The 23405-nt window shown below is 39.3% G+C and overlaps 1 protein-coding gene across 1 annotated transcript in view; it reads right to left on the reverse strand.

The window, feature by feature from the left end:
• ILK (integrin linked kinase) overlaps positions 1-23405 on the reverse strand; it is a 104371-nt gene that overhangs the window by 75436 nt on the left and 5530 nt on the right. Inside the window, exon 2 of the mRNA XM_088464030.1 lies at positions 590-697. Within this exon, the coding sequence (XP_088320156.1) occupies positions 590-678 (89 nt within the window). The 5' untranslated portion in view covers positions 679-697. The remainder of the gene's footprint in view (positions 1-589; positions 698-23405) is intronic.

Below are 23405 nucleotides of genomic sequence, written 5' to 3' on the forward strand. Positions count from 1 at the left end.
GGGTTATACAGGGGGTGGAGACATGGTCATCAATAATACATAGGAGGACAGGATTATAGAGGGTGTGGAGGCATGGTCATCACTAGAACATAGGAGGACAGGGTTATAGAGGGGATGGAGGCATGGTCATCACTAGAACATAGGAGGACAGGGTTATAGAGAAGGTGGAGGCATTTCATTGCTAATTCAAAGGACAGGGTTTTTTGGGGGGTGGAGGCATGGTCATCACTAATACATAGGACATGGTTATAGAGGTGGTGGAGGCAATGGTCATCGCTAATACATAGGACAGGGTTATAGAGGGGGTAAAAGCATGGCTATCACTAGTACATAGGACAGGATTATAGAGGAGGTGGAGTCATGGTCATCGCTAATACATAGGACAGGGTTATAGAGGGGGTGAAGGCATGGTCATCACTAAAACATAGGAGGACATTGTTATAGAGGGGGTGGAGGCTTGGTCATCGATAGAACATAGAAGGACAGGAATATAGAGGGTGGTGGAAGCATGGTCATCACTAGAACATTGGAAGACAGGGCTGATAGATGAGGTGTACCCACTGGAACATAGGCACAAATAATCATTTACCCCTGGTTCAAGTCATTCTCTGTATTATCCAGCCACAATCGAACAGCTACTGCGTTACCCTCCCGGCACTGTGTGAAGATGTCATCCATGATGACTTGTGCTCAGCTTCTGCGCAGATTATAAACACGGATTATTCATAACACAATATATGCAGAGATTACAAGAGTACCCTGCTCATATAAAGGTGAACATGACACACGATGTGTATAAAAATGTGGATTAGACTAGGTAAAAGTGTGTTATGTTTTTGAAAAAGAAAAAAAAAGAAATACAGATGGAGGAGGGGTAGAGATGTGGAAGAGCGTAGGGATGAGGATACAGATGGAGGAGGGGTAGAGATGTGGATGAGCGTAGGGATGAGGATACAGATGGAGGAGGGGCAGAGATGTGGATGGGCGTAGGGATGAGGATACAGATGGAGGAGGGGCAGTGATGTGGATGAGCGTAGGGATGAGGGGCAGTGATGTGGATGAGCGTAGGGATGAGGGGCAGAGATGTGGATGAGCGTAGGGATGAGGGGCAGAGATGTGGATGAGCGTAGGGTTGAGGATACAGATGGAGGAGGGGCAGAGATGTGTATGAGCGTAGGGATGAGGATACAGATGGAGGAGGGGCAGAGATGTGGATGAGCGTAGGGATGAGGATACAGATGGAGGAGGGGCAGAGATGTGGATGAGCGTAGGGATGAGGATACAGATGGAGGAGGGGCAGAGATGTGGATGAGCGTAGGAATGAGGATACAGATGGTGGAAGAGCGTAGGGATGAGGATACAGATGGAGGAGGGGCAGAGATGTGGATGAGCGTAGGGATGAGGTTACAGATGGAGGAGGGGCAGAGATGTGGATGAGCGTAGGGATGAGGTTACAGATGGAGGAGGGGCAGAGATGTGGATGAGCGTAGGGATGAGGATACAGATGGAGGAGGGGCATAGATGTGGATGAGCGTAGGGATGAGGATACAGATGGAGGAGGGGCAGAGATGTGGATGAGCGTAGGGATGAGGATACAGATGGAGGAGGGGCAGAGATGTGGATGAGCGTAGGGATGAGGATTCAGATGGAGCAGGGGCAGAGATGTGGATGAGCGTAGGGATGAGGGTACAGATGGAGGAGGGGCAGAGATGTGGATGAGCGTATAGATGAGGATACAGATGGAGGGGCAGAGATGTGCATGAGCATAGGGATGAGGATACAGATGGAGGAGGGGCAGAGATGTGGATGAGCGTAGGGATGAGGGTACAGATGGAGGAGGGGCAGAGATGTGGATGAGCATAGGGATGAGGGGTACAGATGGAGGAGGGGCAGAGATGTGGATGAGCATAGGGATGAGGATACAGATGGAGGAGGGGCAGAGATGTGGATGAGCGTAGGGATGAGAATACAGATGGAGGAGGGACAGAGTGGATGAGCGTAGGGATGAGGATACAGATGGAGGAGGGGCAGAGATGTGGATGAGCGTAGGGATGAGGATACAGATGGAGGAGGGGCAGAGATGTGGATGAGCGTAGGGATGAGGGTACAGATGGAGGAGGGGCAGAGATGTGGATGAGCGTAGGGATGAGGGTACAGATGGAGGAGGGGCAAAGATGTTGATGAGCATAGGGATGATACAGAGGGAGGAGGGACAGATGTGGCTGAGCGTAGGGATGAGGATACAGATGGAGGAGGGGCAGAGATGTGGATGAGCGTAGGGATGAGGGTACAGATGGAGGAGGGGCAGAGATGTGAATGAGCGTAGGGATGAGGGTACAGATGGAGGAGGGGCAGAGATGTGGATGAGCGTAGGGATGAGGATACAGATGGAGGAGGGACAGAGATGTGGATGAGAGTAGGGATGAGGACACAGATGGAGGAGGGGCAGAGATGTGGATGAGCGTAGGGATGAGGATACAGATGGAGGAGGGGCAGAGATGTGGATGAGCGTAGGGATGAGGATACAGATGGAGGAGGGGCAGAGATGTGGATGAGCGTAGGGATGAGGGTACAGATGGAGGAGGGGCAGAGATGAGGATGAGCGTAGGGAAGAGGGTACAGATGGAGGAGGGGCAGAGATGTGGATGATCGTAGGGATGAGGATACAGATGGAGGAGGGGCAGAGATGTGGATGAGCGTAGGGATGAGGATACAGATGGAGGAGGGGCAGAGATGTGGATAGCGTAGGGATGAGGATACAGATAGAGGAGGGGCAGAGATGTGGATAGCGTAGGGATGAGGATACAGATGGAGGAGGGGCAGAGGTGTGCATTATAAAGTAATTACACCCCGCAGACCCTATATATACACACACACACACACACACCCTACATGTCATTGTTATAATATATATATATATATATATATACACACACACATACATATACACACACACTGTTGTCCTGAGGAAGGGGCTGAAGACCCCGAAACGTTGACTGATTAAAGTCCCTCAGCCGAGGGTGTTACGTGTTTCACCAGTCTCCGAGTGCCGCCTATGTTTTTGGTACATTGTGTATTGGGGGTGCTGTCCTCACACCGGAGCAAGGAAGGACTGCCTGTCCAGAGACACAGCGTGAAGGAGTGCCGGAGGATTGTATATATACACACACACACACATATAATTTTTTTTTTTTTTCATAAACACACAAACAACTTTCCAATATACAGTATTGCACCCTATATACAGTATAAGACCCCGTACACAGTATCGCAACCTAGATGCATACACAAGTTACATACAATATCACACCCCTTACAAACTCTATGTACAGTATCACACCCTATATGCATACACACGTTACATACAATATCACACCCCTTACATACTCTATGTACAGTATCACACCCTATATGCATACACCCGTTACATACAATATCACACCCCTTACATACTCTATGTACAGTATCACACCCTATTTGCATTAAATATACACTATTAGACCCCTATATACAGTAGCACACTCCTTACATACCATATATACATGAGTACTCCCCTATACACAGTATTACATCCCATACACACCCTATGTACAGTATCACACCAAATATGCTTTAAACATACAGTAATACTACACTATATAGAGTAACACACCCTATATACAGTATCACAACCTATATGATTAAACATACAGTATTACTACCCTATATACGATAACTGTGGCCGGAGCCCGACTACACGTGGCTAAAATCGCCCCCCTGGGACTGAAGGGGTTAACCTTCATTGCACGGCACCATCTGTAAAGGGACAATGTAGTGTAGATTTATGGCTGATATTGCATTTTATCATTTATAGTGCTGTGCGCAGTTTTAAAATTGGGGAAACCTGTTTGAATGTACAGGCTAATATACTTATATAAATGTCATTTGGGGGGCGTGGCCTGGCAGCCATTTCGAGAAGACGCTTAACACAGGGGCTCCCGGCGCTCACCTTCTCTTTATCGCCCTAAAGTACATCCACTACTGCCATCTGGCTCTAGGAGCGTCTCCCCGGTATCCTACATCGGGCGTGCATCGGGTGGTGGCGATCGCGGAGCCGGGGGAGGATCTCCTATCTTACTCGCGGGTTGCGGCCCTCCACCCTTCCACAAGCCAGGACCTCGAGTTTGGAAGCCTCCCTGATGATCGCGGAGGTGACGGCGCTGAAGCGCGCAGCACTAACTCACCACCCTCCTCTTTGTGGCTGCCCTGATTGGAGACTTGCGATCTCCCCCCCCAGGTACCTTGCCTCCTGTCTCGGGATCTGGACCCTCTCTCACTGCCGGAGCTGACCTCCGGAGCTGGGGACTGTCAGCCATCTTGGTCCTCCCAGCTGTGCTAAATCCTGGTGTGCCTGTCGGGGCCTGCTCCTGGGGCTCATTGATGGTAGGCTGGCCTGTGTCTGTTGTCCTCAGTGCAGCTCACCCCCAAGGCACTATCAGAAGCTTATGTCCTCTCTGCCCTGCGTGCAGGTAGTGGTTATTAGCCTGCTGGATCACCCCTAGCCCCTGGGTGTTCTCTCCATATTGCAGCCCATCCTACTTCACCTGGCCACGCACTTTTACTATATGGTGATACTACTAGCCCTGAATATTGCAGTCGGGGGGCATTTTTATTATCTATATCTATGGTTGTGTATATGGCTCTTTTTATGCCTATAGGAGTAATAGCTTTATGAGAATATAAGATTCCACTCTGGAGACTCAGGCTCCATCTTGTGGTTTCTCACTGTAATATCTTCACCCATTGTATTTCTCTACTAAGCTCCTACTACCCACTAACAGGCTGCACTTGAATAGGGCTATATAACTTATTCACGGTTCTATATTTCTCAGTTGTCAGGTCCTCAATCCTGACTAATTGAATAAAATGACACATTAAGTGGGCATGTCCCCCATCCCCTGGGTGCTTTAATCCCCTATATATTTTATTTTTTCTCTGTTTTATATATATATATATATATATAAATATATACACACACACACACACACACACACACACATATATATATATATATATATATATATATATATACACACACACACACACACACACACACACACACATATATATATATATATACACATACATACATACTTACTGGCTCTGGGTCTTTTTTTTTTTTTTCTTCTCTCGGCAACCCTGACACTGGTGGCCCACACATGCAGAAATCTACTACCAAGACTCCTAAACAAGGGGGAAGTGATATTTCGCAACACTTCACGAGAGGTACGAAATCATCTCAACAAAGGGGTCCCCCTTCCCCCCCTTTCATTGCCATGGATAAGGATGGTTCTCACTCACCCACCCCATCCACTAAAGAAGACATTCTAGCTCTTCGCTCCCTCATTACGGAGTTTAAGGACTCTCTTGAAACCAAACTCGACAATGCAGTTGCCTCTATTAAAGCTGAAGTTTCAACTCTGGCTGCAAGAACCACTAAACTTGAGTCTCGCCAGGACGGCTTTCAGAAAGCCTTAAATGAAACTAGCAGAGACCTGGATCATGTCGTCAGTGAACTTTCTGACCTTCGCTCTAAAAACGAAGATTTGGAAAACCGGGAACGTAGGAATAATATCAACATTCGTAACATCCCGGAATCAGTTTCTCCTGATGTTCTGGAATCATATCTGTATAGACTTTTCGCTTTCCTACTCCCTGACCTTGGCTCACGCTCACTACCACTTGAAAGGGCCCACCGAGCTCTTCAGCCGAAACCCAGGGACAACGACCCTCCTCGTGACGTCATTATGAGGTTCCTTAGTTATAAGGACAAAGAACTCGCTCACAACCCTACAAAGGGTAAACCACACATCCTATTCGAATCAGCCAAGCTTCAATTCTACCAGGATCTTTCACCACTGACGATTGCCAAGAGAAGAGACTTTCGGGACTTAACCAAGGCTCTTCGTGATAGAAGAATCAGATATCGTTGGGTTCCCCTTTAAGAATCATTCGAGATCTTCGTGAATGTAAGGACTTGCTTCACTACCTAGAGGAATCGGGCCCCTCCCCTGAAGGGAACCCCGACGTTTCGTGAGTGCCTTACCCATCAACAATTGTCCCTTGTTTCTGCTATATTATTCTTCACACTTAAGTCTTGCTTTTTTTACTAACTTACAACCATGATTTGATTACTGGTTTCCGCTCTGTATTTACCCCACCCCTTACCTCTCCCCTTTCTTGCTCGTCTCTCTTCTAAGTAATATAGTTGAGATGTAGACTGTTTATTTACTTCCTAGATATGGTTATTGTCTGAAAAACTCGGTATTATGTTCTGTATCTATTTTTTGACATATATCTTTAGCTGTTCTCTTTATTTAGCTACTAGCTAATATTGATCCATTATGCTATTTACTGTATATTTTCATTTACTTTACTATAATTACAAAGAGAGAAAAAAAAAATGAATAATCTTTATGGTTACCATTTGTTGCTATTATTGGGACAACTCTGTGTTATGTTATGTATCCATTTCCCATATATGTATATGATCTTTAGCTGTTTTTTCAGTTTAGATACTAGCTAATACAGATCTGTTATGCTGCTAGTTGTTTATTATTATTAGGTCTTATTTTTTATGATGTTTAGAGCATGGAGATATTGTAGCATTTTTCTGCCTTGCTCTCCTTACTACAATTGTAATCTATAACTTCACCCTATATATATTTCCTCCCCCCTTTTTTTTTTTTTTTCTTTTTCTCTTGTATTCATTTTTTGTATGTCTCTCTAAGTTTTGCTCTTTTTGTGATTGGTAATTTCAATCTGTTACTTCTTTCCCCTTCTCGCCCCTTTCTGCACCCGGGGGAATGCTTCTGATCCCATACAAATCCTTCTCTGTTCTTTTCTTCTCCTCTTTTTTAGGAGATTTATATCTTTCTCGAATTGCGACACTGTCAACATTATTTGTTATTTTTGTTGTGTTCTACTTTATTAGAGGGTTCTCTGGCTTTTTTAGCCTGCTCCTCTCTGGATTTCTAAGTCCAACCTTTTGAGTACATTCTCCTCCTTCTTTGTAGATAGGGTTTTCGTACTCAGTTCCTGTTGTGGTTTTTGTTTTTTGTGTTTGTTTTTTTTCCTTCCTTCTTCTCTCCTTTTTCTTTCTCCCCCCTTCTTATTTTCTCCCTCACTCTATTTGTTCTCTACATTTTCCCTTGCGAGCTGGGACCCTTATTTCCATTCCACTGCTCCTTCCTAGCCTACCCAAAACTGACCCGATATGCCTCTCACTATAGCATCCATGAATGTCCGCGGCCTCAATACTCCTCAGAAGCGTTCCCACCTGTTTCGCACTATTCGATCAATAAAAGCCGACATAGTCCTTTTGCAGGAAACCCACTTCCGCTCACCAAATCCCCCTTCTCTTACCTCCAGATACTTCTCCACCGTGTTGTATTCCTCCAGTACGTCTAAACATAATGGTGTGGCCATTCTCATTAAAAATAACTTACCTTTTTCCCAAGAATCTGTATATACCGATGCGGATGGTCGATACATTATTCTCACTGGCAGGCTCGGACACACAGAGGTGACTATCGCCACAGTATATGCCCCTAATGTAGGCCAATGTCGCTTCCTTTTTTAAAATACTGTACAAACGTCGTATTGGTCACTTGCTTCTTGGTGGCGACTTTAACTCTGTTCTGGATCCGACCCTGGATAAGTCTTTTTCTAGGACCTGCCCTTCCACTTGTCCTATATCTAAAACTCTAAATAAACATATGAAAACGGCTGGTCTATTTGACACGTGGCGCTCCCTCAATCGCTCTTCTAAGGATTACACATTCTATTCCAACCACCATCGTACTTATTCCAGAATCGATTTTATTTTATGTAGTCTCCCCATTTCCAAACACCTTACAGATGCGAGTATCATTCCTAATTCCTGGTCTGATCACTCTATCGTTACTTCCTCCCTCGATTTCTTAGATAACCCGGTTATCAGGCCCACGTGGCGGTTAAATGAGACCCTTCTTAAAATCCCTCACTTCCAAACAAAAATTATAGGTGTCTTAAAGGATTACTTTGCTCTTAATATTTCCGGCTCCGGATGTTCTCCCATGGAGTGGGAGGCTCACAAATCCGTCATTCGTGGGCACATCATCAGCTTTGCTTCTCACAGAAATAAAGAACACAAGCTCCTTCTTCGATCTCTCACAGATCAGGTTCACCACTTGGAGTCTCTCCATAAGCGCACGCCCACTGACGCTCTCTATAAACAACTCACTACTGCAAAATCTGCCCTTAACTCGATTCTCTCTGAAAAGACTGAAAAATCTCTTAGATGGCTGAATCAGCGATTCTATGAAAAGAGCAATAAGGCGGACACTCTTCTTGCCAATCGTTTAAAGGCTCGCAAGGTTGCTATGGCGATTCCTGCGCTTAAGGACCATTCTGGATCTCTTCAATACAGTCCCTCCAAAATCAATTCTATCTTTAAAGACTATTATTCTTATCTTTATAACCTTACAGATCACGATCCGTCCCCACCCCCCCTCCTCATCTCCATTACTGACTATTTGACTTCTTGTGATCTACCCCACATCGATGCTTCCACCTCTGAATCACTTAACCTCCCCATAACTGAGGAAGAGGTTACCTGTGCACTTAAACATCAGAAACCTCCGAAGGCACCTGGTCCGGACGGTCTCCCCTTTTCTTACTATAAAACATTCCAGAGCTCTCTAATCCCCCATCTCACAAATTCTTTTAATCAAATTTTTGAAGGTAACTTTTTTCCCACTGATACCACCAGGGCTAAAATAACAGTTATCCCGAAACCGGGTAAGGATCCCCATTTGGTAACTAACTATCGACCAATTTCCCTTCTAAATACGGATCTCAAACTTTTAGCAAAAATTTTGGCAAATAGACTAAACCCCATCCTCTCTTCTCTTATTCATACGGACCAGGTAGGTTTCGTCCCCTCCCGACAAGCCCTTGATAACACTAGGCGTACAGTGGATCTTATACATCATGTAAACTCTATTAAACTTCCCTCTCTCCTTCTTGCTCTTGATGCCGAAAAGGCCTTTGATAGGGTCTCTTGGCCCTTTATGATTAATACTCTTCTTGGCTTCGGTTTTCATGGTAGATTTCTCCAGGCCATTAGGGCCCTTTATCATAACCCATCTACTTCGGTTTTTGCAGGGGGTCTTCTTTCTGACTCCTTCCCCATCTCAAATGGCACTAGGCAGGGCTGTCCTCTATCCCCGCTGATTTTCGCTCTAATTATTGAACCCCTGGCCTGTAAGATCCGAGGGAATCCAGACATTTCTGGCATTCAAGTAGGTGACTCCTCGTATAAAATCTCTCTATTTGCCGACGATGTCCTCCTTACTCTCACCAACCCCTTGATTTCCCTCCCAAATCTGTTCCAAGAAATCTCCCTTTATGGACAATTTTCCGGTTATAAAATCAACAACGACAAATCAGAAGCTTTACCCCCTCCATATTCCGAGGTCGTCTCTAGAGCTCCTCCGTCTTAATTCAATTTTAACTGGCGTTTGGAATCTATTAAATACCTAGGTGTCAACCTGACAAAATCTTATCACGGTCTCTACAAGGCAAACTATCTCCCTCTGTTTAGAGCCATAGAACAAGACCTTTTTCATTGGCGCTCTCTATTTATCTCTTGGACAGGCCGTATAGCCGTGATTAAAATGAATGTCCTTCCCAAACTCCTCTACCTTTTCCAAACCCTTCCTGTGGCAGTACCGCCCCGCGTTCTATCTTCTTTACAGGCAAGTTATGGTAAATTTATCTGGAATTACAGAAGACCTCGTATACGTAGAGCAGTCCTTTTTAAGACCACTTCAGCTGGCGGCCTAGGTCTCCCCTTGTTATCCAAATACTACCAAGCCTCTAGACTTAGTCAATTAGTCTCCTGGCACTCTCCAAAGGGAACCAAACGATGGGTTGATTTTGAATCAGCACTCACCAAACCTACCGTGGCTCCCCAGAAAACTCAGACCTCTCTCTATCTCTTTGGTCCCATCAGTTTCTCTTACTTTATCTGTATGGGACTCTCTCGATACTAAGTTCTCTCTGACTACTCACCCCTCGCCTCAGACACCTCTCTGGTTTCACCCTTCTTTTCTCCCTGGCCACTCGCCCCATATGATCTCTACATGGTCTGCAGTTGGCATCACCCGCTTTCATCACATCCTGGGCAATTTTGCCCCCCATTCTTTTACTGAGTTACGGGAGATACATTCTTTACCGCAGTCCTGTTTCTACCAGTATCTCCAGATTCGCCACTTTGTCCATTCGTCCCTCTCTTCTCTTGACGCTTTACGAAACCCCACAGCTATGGAACGCCTTTGTATTTATAGACCCGTGGAAAAGGGCTTAATTTCTCAGATCTATCATTCTACACTAGATCAGGATAGCCCGCCCCTAGAGACCCATGAGTGTTGTTGGGAGATAGACTTGGGTACCTCTCTGGGAGAAGACACTTGGGAGGCTATACGCCTTAATATATCGAAATGCTCAATTAGTGTCTCCATTAAGGAAAACTCTTATAAAGGTGTACACTTGAGTACACTTGATGGTATCTTGTCCCGGAGCGTCTTCACCAAATATACCCTAATTCTTCTAACCTTTGTTGGAGACAATGTGGACAAGTCGGCTCTTTCTACCATATTTGGTGGTCCTGTCCATATATTGTCCCTTACTGGTCCATGGTCCAATCTACTATACTGTCAATGATTCCCTATGCCTCCCCTCTTACTGCTGCTTTGTTGCTCCTGTGTGCCCCGATCTGTCAACTTTCCAACCATGAGAATAAGTTGGCCCTACACATCTCCTGTGCCGCCAAGTATCAGATTGCTAGCTCTTGGAAACAACCACTCCCTCCTACTCGTCAACAGTTTCTCAACCGCGTATGGTTTGTGGCCAAAATGGAATATATCACAAGCCTTCAACACAACACGGTGGACAAGTTTAACGCAATCTGGTCTCCCTGGTATGGCTTCCAGGGTGTGACCTCTCCTGGTCTCTCATAATTATTTGCCCTCTGCTCTTTTCTCTCTCTCTTCTCTCCCTCTCAAATTCTTTATTCTATCCCCCCAGCTCGCTCTCTTCCTCTTCACTCCCTGATTTTTATGTATATAATTTTTTTTTTATTTTTTATTTTCTCTATATAATTTCCAAATTTTTAATTTGTATTTATTTATTTACTTTCCTACTCAATTATTATTATTATTATTATTATATTTTATTTTTCTCTCTTTATATATTTTTTTTTCTCTTGATATTTTGTTTCTTTGTTCTGTGCTACTTTCTTAAGGAATTACAAAGAAAAAAGAGGGAAAAAAGGAAAAGTTCATTTTCAATATCAGAATATCATTATACTTGTTACCTATCTATTTGTATGATGAATATTTACTGTTTATTTTGTTCCTTAATCCCCCTTGGGGACTGCACTGTTTTTTTTTTTCTGTTTCTCTTGTATTGATACCCCAATAAAATTATATATGATTATACAAAAAAATGTCATTTGGAGACACACTGCTCTGTAGACATCCTCACCTAGGGACTGATATGGTAATTATCCTAGCCTGGTAGTGGGGGGTTGGTGGGGACTGAACAAGCCTTTTCTTTGTAATGCGGGCTAGGGAGGCTCCTGTGTGTCTCTGGGTACAATACCCAGCAAGTCATGCCCCCTCCTCTCGTGGTCATGCCCCCTCCTCTCGTGGTCATGCCCCCTCCTCTCGTGGTCATGCCCCCTTTGCAGTCACAGCCGCTGACACGGTAACGTAGTGTTTTGCATGCAGACACAGCCGAACGCAGTAGCACACAGATATACAGGTTGAACCAGGGGCTATTTTCAGCAGGAAGAAGTAGGAACTTAGCTCCTGAACCTCTTATTAATTATGACGGAATGTCCTGGACCAACCTGTATTTTATCCACAATATGAGTTTTATTTTAAAGTCCCTTTTGAGAGCCATCTATTATAAATACAAATTTTTATATATACATAGCATTCCCGCTAGGCTGTTTTAGCGGGGCGCGGCACCCTGCCCTCACAGCCTGCGGGGCAAAAAGCACCCTGCCCTCACAGCCTGCGGGTCGCAGTGTCCAGCGGGTGGAGAAATGTGCAGTGAACCGGTCACCGCCGGAGAATAGACGCCGGGCGCATGCGCCCGGCATCTATTCTCTGTGTCTACTGCGCTTGGGGGCTTCCCGGCATGTTCGTAAGTGCCGGGCACGCCCCCAAGAGTGACGAAAAGGGGACGCGTCTTATAGACACGCCGCCTTTTCAATGGCCAAAACCCCCTTCTCAGGCGCGCGCACTAAGGTGCCCTCTCTGGCTCCAGCGCCCTGCCTGCCGCTGGAGCTAGAGTGAACACAGATATATATATATACACACACACACATACACATACATACATACATACACACACGGTTACATGTTTCCCTGAAGACGGGGGTCAGTCCCAGAAACGTTGGATCAAAGGATTTTTCCCTATGACTGACAAGTCTGCTGAGTGCAGCCGTATACTCCGTATATTATATATATATATAATATATAAAAGAATGAACAATCCGACACTCAGCAGTGAGAACAGTAACAGTCCCAGGTGCCTTACACAGCATTACCATCATGCACTGACTGATACCATTCAACGATTATAAGATTCAGAAAAGCGCCAATTAAAGGCGCTGAAACGTCGCTAAACAAAGCCATGTGAGTCTGATATTTTCTCCGGAGTGCCGCCGTTTGGAATGGTATATAGTTAGTATTACTCCCCTATAGTATATACAGTATCACACCTCATGCACACTATATACAATATCACACCCTATATACAGTATCACTTCCATGCACACACTATATGCAGTATCACACCCTATATACATTATCACTCCCCTATATACAGTATCAAACCTTATATACAGTATACACAGTATCACACCCTATATTCATTATATATACACAGTATTACTCCCCTATATGCAGTATCACACCCTATACACACAGACATTACTCCCCTATATACAGTATCACACCCTGTATGCATTATATATATATATATATATATATATATATATACACAGTATTACTCCCCTATATGCAGTATCACACCCTATATACATTATCACACCTTATATACAGTATACACAGTATCACACCCTATATTCATTATATATACAGTATTACTCCCCTATGTGCAGTATCACACCCTATATACACACACATTACTCCCCTATATACAGTATCACACCCTGTATGCATGATATATACACAGTATTACTCCCCTATATCCAGTATCAGACCCTATATGCATTATGTATACACAGTATTACTCCCCTATAGGTCAGTATCACACCGTATATGCAGTATATATACACACACAGTATCACACACTATATGCATTATATATACACAGTATTACTCCCCTATATACAGTATCATACCCTGTATGCATTATATATACACAGTATTACTCCCCTATATACAGTATCACATCCTATATGCATTATATATACAGTATCATACCCTGTATGCATTATATATACACAGTATTACTCCCCTATATACAGTATCATACCCTGTATGCATTATAGATACAAGTATTACTCCCCTATATGCAGTATCACACCCTATACACACACACATTACTCCCCTATATACAGTATCACACCCTATATGCATTATATATACACAGTATTACTCCCCTATAAGCATTATATATATATACAGTATTACTCCCCTATACGTCAGTATCACACCGTATAAGCATTATATATACACGCGGTATCACACCCTATATGCATTACATATACACAGTATTACTCCCCTATATGCAGTATCATACCCTGTATGCATTATATATACACAGTATTACTCCCCTATATGCAGTATCACACCCTATATACACACACACACATTACTCCCCTATATACACACACACACACATTACTCCCCTATATACAGTATCACACCCTATATACACATTACTGCCCTATATACAGTATCACACCCTGTATGCATGATATATACACAGTATTACTCCCCTATATGCAGTATATACACACACACAGTATCACACACTATATGCATTATATATACACAGTATTACTCCCCTATATACAGTATCATACCCTGTATGCATTATATATACACAGTATTACTCCCCTATATGCAGTATCACACCCTATATACACAAACATTACTCCCCTATATACAGTATCACACCCTATATGCATTATATATACACAGTATTACTCCCCTATATGCAGTATCATATCCTATATGCATTATATATACAGAGTATTACTCCCCTATATGTCAGTATCACACCCTATATGCATTATATATATATATATATACAGTATTACTCCCCTATACGTCAGTATCACACCGTATAAGCATTATATATACACGCGGTATCACACCCTATATGCATTATATATATATATACAGTATTACTCCCCTATACGTCAGTATCACACCGTATAAGCATTATATATATACACGCGGTATCACACCCTATATGCATTATATATACACAGTATTACTCCCCTATATGCAGTATCACACCCTATATACACACACACACACATTACTCCCCTATATACAGTATCACACCCTATATACACATTACTGCCCTATATACAGTATCACACCCTGTATGCATGATATATACACAGTATTACTCCCCTATATGCAGTATATACACACACACACAGTATCACACAATATATGCATTATATACACAGTATTACCCCCCTATATACAGTATCATACCCTGTATGCATTATATATACACAGTATTACTCCCCTATATGCAGTATCACACCGTATATGCAGCATATATACACACACACACACAGTATCACACCCTATATGCATTATATATACACAGTATTACTCCCCTATATGCAGTATCATACCCTGTATGCATTATATATACACAGTATTACTCCCCTATATGCAGTATCACACCCTATATACACACACACACACATTACTCCCCTATATACAGTATCACACCCTATATACACACACACATTACTCCCCTATATACAGTATCACACTCTATATACACATTACTGCCCTATATACAGTATCACACCCTGTATGCATGATATATACACAGTATTACTCCCCTATATGCAGTATATACACACACACACACAGTATCACACACTATATGCATTATATATACACAGTATTACTCCCCTATATACAGTATCATACCCTGTATGCATTATATATACACAGTATTACTCCCCTATATGCAGTATCACACCCTATATACACAAACATTACTCCCCTATATACAGTATCACACCCTATATGCATTATATATACACACAGTATTACTCCCCTATATGTCAGTATCACACCGTATAAGCATTATATATACACGCGGTATCACACCCTATATGCATTATATATATATATACAGTATTACTCCCCTATATGCAGTATCATACCCTGTATGCATTATATATACACAGTATTACTCCCCTATATGCAGTATCACACCCTATATACACACACACACATTACTCCCCTATATACAGTATCACACCCTATATACACACACACACACACATTACTCCCCTATATACAGTATCACACCCTATATACACATTACTGCCATATATACAGTATCACACCCTGTATGCATGATATATACACAGTATTACTCCCCTATATGCAGTATATACACACACACACACACAGTATCACACAATATATGCATTATATATACACAGTATTACCCCCCTATATACAGTATCATACCCTGTATGCATTATATATACACAGTATTACTCCCCTATATGCAGTATCACACCGTATATGCAGTATATATACACACACACACACACACACAGTATCACACCCTATATGCATTATATATACACAGTATTACCCCCCTATATACAGTATCATACCCTGTATGCATTATATATACAGAGTATTACTCCCCTATATACAGTATCACATCCTATATGCATTATATATACACAGTATTACTCCCCTATTTGCAGTATCACACCGTATATGCAGTATATATACACAGACACACAGTATCACACCCTATATGCATTATATATACACACACACAGTATTACTACCCTATATACAGTATCATACCCTGTATGCATTATATATACACAGTATTACTCCCCTATATGCAGTATCACACCGTATATGCATTATATATACACACACACACACACACAGTATCAGACCCTATATGCATTATATATACACAGTATTACTCCCCTATATACAGTATCATATCCTGTATGCATTATATATACAGTATCATACCCTATATGCATTATATATACACAGTATTACTCCCCTATATACAGTATCATACCCTGTATGCATTATATATACAGAGTATTACTCCCCTATATACAGTATCACATCCTATATGCATTATATATACACAGTATTACTCCCCTATTTGCAGTATCACACCGTATATGCAGTATATATACACACACACACAGTATCACACCCTTTATGCATTATATATACACACACACAGTATTACTACCCTATATACAGTATCATATCCTATATGCATTATATATACACACACACACAGTATTACTCCCCTATATACAGTATCATACCCTGTATGCATTATATATACACAGTATTACTCCCCTATATGCAGTATCACAACGTATATGCATTATATATACACACACACACACACAGTATCAGACCCTATATGCATTATATATACACAGTATTACTCCCCTATATACAGTATCATATCCTGTATGCATTATATATACAGTATCATACCCTATATGCATTATATATACACAGTATTACTCCCCTATATACAGTATCATATCCTATATGCATTATATATACAGTATCATACCCTATATGCATTATATATACAGTATCATACCCTATATGCATTATATATACACAGTATTACTCCCCTATATACAGTATTATACCCTGTTTGCATTATATATACAGTATTACTCCCCTATATGCAGTATATATACACATACAATATTACTCCCCTATATACAGTATCACACCCTATATATACTAGGAATGTGCAGGCTCGGATTAGTTCGGATTTTTCCGGCCAAAAATCTGGTCTCAGAAAGAGGAAAAACGTCATCTTTCATGGACTTTTGTCCAGGAATGATGATGTTTGTCCATGAAAGATGACGTTTTGCCTTTCAGAGACCATATTTTTGGCGGGAAAAATCCGAACTAATCCGAGCCTGCACATTCCTAATTAAATACAGTCAGGTGCATAAATATTGGGACAGTGACAGAATTCTCATATTTTGGCCTCTAGTCACCACCACAATGGCTGTGAAATGAAACAAACAAGATGTGATTTACCTGCAGAGTTTCAGATTTAATTTGAGGGTAATTACATCCAAATCAGGTGAACGGTGTAGGAATTACAACGCTTTCTATATGTGCCTCCCACTTTTTAAGGAGCCAAAAGTAATGGGACAAACTAAACAATCCTAAATCTAACGTTCACTTTTTAATACTTTGTTGCAAATCCTTTGCAGGTAATTACAGCCTGAAGTCTGGAACGCATAGACATCACCAGACGCTGGGTGTCATCCCTGGTGATGCTCTGCCAGGCCTCTACTGCAAATGTCTTCAGTTCCTGCTTGTTCTTGGGGCATTTTCCCTTCAGTTTTGTCTTCATCAAGTGAAATGCATGCTCAATCCGATTCAGGTCAGGGGATTGACTTGGCCATTGCATAACATTCCACTTTTTAGCCTTAAAAAACTCTTTGGTTGCTTTTGCAGTATGCTTCGGGTCATTGTCCATCTGCACTGTGAAGCGCCGTCCAATGAGTTCTGAAGCATTTGACTGAATATGAGCATATAATATTGCCCGAAACACTTCAGAATTCATTCTGCTGCTTTTGTCAGCAGTCACATCATCAATAATACAAGGGAACCAGTTCCATTGGCAGCCATACATGCCCACGCCATGACACTACCACCACCATGCTTCACTGATGAGGTGGTAGGTTTTGGATCATGAGCAGTTCCTTTCCTTCTCCATACTCTTCTCTTCCCATCACTCTGGTACAAGTTGATCTTTGTTCCAGAACTGTAATGGCTTTTTTAGATGTTGTTTGGCAAACTCTAATCTGGTCTTCCTGTTTTTGTGGCTCACCAATGGTTTACATCTTGTGGTGAACCCTCTATATTCACTCTTGTGAAGTCTTCTCTTGATTGTTGACTTTGACACATATACACCTACCTCCTGGAGAGTGTTCTTGATTTGGCCGACTGTTGTGAAAGGGTTTTTCTTCACCAGGGAAACAATTCTTCTGTCATCCACCACAGTTGTTTTCCGTGGTCTTCCGGGTCTTTTGGTGTTGCTGAGCTCTCCGATGCGTTCTTTCTTTTTAAGAATGTTCCAAAAAGTTGATTTGGACACACCTAATGTTTTTGCTATCTCTCTGATGGGTTTGTGTTGATTTTTCAGCCTAATGATGGCTTGCTTCACTGATAGTGACAGCTCTTTGGATCTCATATTGAGAGTCGACAGCAACTGATTCCAAATGCAAATGTCACACCTAGAATCAACTTCAGACCTTTTACCTGCTTAATTGATAATGAAATAACGAGGTAATAGCCCACACCTGTCCATGAAATAGCTTTTGAGTTGATAGTCCCATTACTTTTGGCCCCTTAAAAAGTGGGAGACACATATAGAAACCGTTGTAATTCCTACACCGTTCACCCGATTTGGATGTAATTACCCTCAAATTAAATCTGAAAGTCTGCAGGTAAATCCCATCTTGTTTGTTTCATTTCAAAGTCATTGTGGTGGTGACTAGAGGCCAAAATATGACAATTCTGTCACTGTCCCAATATTTATGCACCTGACTGTAAGTCAGTGAGTTAGTACACACCCTATATACAGTATATACACATTATATATAGATATAATATGTCAGTGAGTTAGTACACACCCTATATACAGTATATACACATTATATATAGATATAATATAAGTCAGTGAGTTAGTACACACCCTATATACAGTATATACACATTATATATAGATATAATATAAGTCAGTGAGTTAGTACACACCCTATATACAGTATATACACATTATATATAGATATAATATAAGTCAGTGAGTTAGTACACACCCTATATACAGTATATACACATTATATATAGATATGTCAGTGAGTTAGTACACACCCTATATACAGTATATACACATTAGATATAATATAAGTCAGTGAGTTACTACACACCCTATATAGAGTATATACACATTATATATAGATATAATATGTCAGTGAGTTAGTACACACCCTATATAGAGTATATACACATTATATATAGATATATGTCAGTGAGTTAGTACACACCCTATATAGAGTATATACACATTATATATAGATATAATATGTCAGTGAGTTAGTACACACCCTATATACAGTATATACACATTATATATAGATATAATATAAGTCAGTGAGTTAGTACACACCCTATATAGAGTATATACACATTATATATAGATATAATATGTCAGTGAGTTAGTACACACCCTATATAGAGTATATACACATTATATATAGATATATGTCAGTGAGTTAGTACACACCCTATATAGAGTATATACACATTATATATAGATATAATATGTCAGTGAGTTAGTACACACCCTATATACAGTATATACACATTATATATAGATATAATATGTCAGTGAGTTAGTACACACCCTATATACAGTATATACACATTATATATAGATATAATATAAGTCAGTGAGTTAGTACACACCCTATATACAGTATATACACATTATATATAGATATAATATGTCAGTGAGTTAGTACACACCCTATATACAGTATATACACATTATATATAGATATAATATAAGTCAGTGAGTTAGTACACACCCTATATACAGTATATACACATTATATATAGATATAATATAAGTCAGTGAGTTAGTACACACCCTATATACAGTATATACACATTAGATATAATATAAGTCAGTGAGTTACTACACACCCTATATAGAGTATATACACATTATATATAGATATAATATGTCAGTGAGTTAGTACACACCCTATATACAGTATATACACATTATATATAGATATAATATAAGTCAGTGAGTTAGTACATACCCTATATACAGTATATACACATTATATATAGATATAATATGTCAGTGAGTTAGTACACACCCTATATACAGTATATACACATTATATATAGATATAGTATAAGTCAGTGAGTTAGTACACACCCTATATACAGTATATACACATTATATATAGATATAATATAAGTCAGTGAGTTAGTACACACCCTATATACAGTATATACACATTATATATAGATATAATATAAGTCAGTGAGTTAGTACACACCCTATATACAGTATATACACATTATATATAGATATAATATAAGTCAGTGAGTTAGTACACACCCTATATACAGTATATACACATTATATATAGATATAATATAAGTCAGTGAGTTAGTACACACCCTATACACAGTATATACACATTATATATAGATATAATATAAGTCAGTGAGTTAGTACACACCCTATATACAGTATATACACATTATATATAGATATAATATAAGTCAGTGAGTTAGTACACACCCTATATACAGTATATACACATTATATATAGATATAATATAAGTCAGTGAGTTAGTACACACCCTATATACAGTATATACACATTATATATAGATATAATATAAGTCAGTGAGTTAGTACACACCCTATATACAGTATATACACATTATATATAGATATAATATAAGTCAGTGAGTTAGTACACACCCTATATACAGTATATACACATTATATATAGATATAATATAAGTCAGTGAGTTAGTACACACCCTATATACAGTATATACACATTATATATAGATATAATATGTCAGTGAGTTAGTACACACCCTATATACAGTATATACACATTAGATATAATATAAGTCAGTGAGTTACTACACACCCTATATAGAGTATATACACATTATATATAGATATAATATAAGTCAGTGAGTTAGTACACACCCTATATACAGTATATACACATTATATATAGATATAATATTAGTCAGTGAGTTAGTACACACCCTATATACAGTATATACACATTATATATAGATATAATATGTCAGTGAGTTAGTACACCCTATATACAGTAATATACACATTATATATAATATAAGTCAGTGAGTTACTACACACCCTATATAGAGTATATACACATTATATATAGATATAATATGTCAGTGAGTTAGTACACACCCTATATACAGTATATACACATTATATATAGATATAATATGTCAGTGAGTTAGTACACACCCTATATACAGTATATACACATTAGATATAATATAAGTCAGTGAGTTACTACACACCCTATATAGAGTATATACACATTATATATAGATATAATATGTCAGTGAGTTAGTACACACCCTATATACAGTATATACACATTATATATAGATATAATATAAGTCAGTGAGTTAGTACACACCCTATATACAGTATATACACATTATATATAGATATAATATAAGTCAGTGAGTTAGTACACACCCTATATACAGTATATACACATTATATATAGATATAATATATGTCAGTGAGTTAGTACACACCCTATATACAGTATATACACATTATATATAGATATAAATATAAGTCAGTGAGTTAGTACACACCCTATATACAGTATATACACATTATATATAGATATAATATAAGTCAGTGAGTTAGTACACACCCTATATACAGTATATACACATTATATATAGATATAATATAAGTCAGTGAGTTAGTACACACCCTATATACAGTATATACACATTATATATAGATATAGTATAAGTCAGTGAGTTAGTACACACCCTATATACAGTAATATACACATTATATATAGATATAATATAAGTCAGTGAGTTAGTACACACCCTATATACAGTATATACACATTATATATAGATATAATATGTCAGTGACTTAGTACACACCCTATATACAGTATATACACATTATATATAGATATGATATAAGTCAGTGAGTTAGTACACACCCTATAACAGTATATACACATTATATATAGATATAATATAAGTCAGTGAGTTAGTACACACCCTATATACAGTATATACACATTATATATAGATATGATAAGTCAGTGAGTTAGTACACACCCTATATACAGTATATACACATTATATATAGATATAATATAAGTCAGTGAGTTAGTACACACCCTATATACAGTATATACACATTATATATAGATATAATATAAGTCAGTGAGTTAGTACACACCCTATATACAGTATATACACATTATATATAGATATAAGTCAGTGAGTTAGTACACACCCTATATACAGTAATATACACATTATATATAGATATGTCAGTGAGTTAGTACACACCCTATATACAGTATATACACATTATATATAGATATAATATAAGTCAGTGAGTTAGTACACACCCTATATACAGTATATACACATTATATATAGATATAATATGTCAGTGAGTTAGTACACACCCTATATACAGTATATACACATTATATATAGATATGATATAAGTCAGTGAGTTAGTACACACCCTATATACAGTATATACACATTATATATAGATATAATATGTCAGTGAGTTAGTACACACCCTATATACAATATATACACATTATATATAGATATAAAATAAGTCAGTGAGTTAGTACACACCCTATATACAGTATATACGCATTATATATAGATATAATATAAGTCAGTGAGTTAGTACACACCCTATATACAGTATATACACATTATATATAGATATAATATAAGTCAGTGAGTTAGTACACACCCTATATACAATATATACACATTATATATTATATCTATATATAATGTGTATATAGAGTGTGTACTAAGTCACTGACTTATATTATATCTATATATAATGTGTATATAGGGTGTGTACTAAGTCACTGACTTATATTATATCTATATATAATGTATATATATTGTAAGTCAGTGACTTAGTACACACCCTATATACACATTATATATAGATATAATATAAGTCAGTGACTTAGTACACACTCTATATACACATTATATATAGATATAATATAAGTCAGTGAGTTAGTACACACCCTATATACAGTATATACACATTATATATAGATATAATATAAGTCAGTGACTTAGTACACACCCTATATACAGTATATACACATTATATATAGATATAATATAAGTCAGTGAGTTAGTACACACCCTATATACAGTATATACACATTATATATAGATATAATATAAGTCAGTGAGTTA

The sequence above is a fragment of the Taudactylus pleione genome, unplaced genomic scaffold (assembly GCF_031769625.1).
Source record: "Taudactylus pleione unplaced genomic scaffold, aTauple2 ptg001564l, whole genome shotgun sequence".
Lineage (NCBI taxonomy): Eukaryota > Metazoa > Chordata > Amphibia > Anura > Myobatrachidae > Taudactylus > Taudactylus pleione.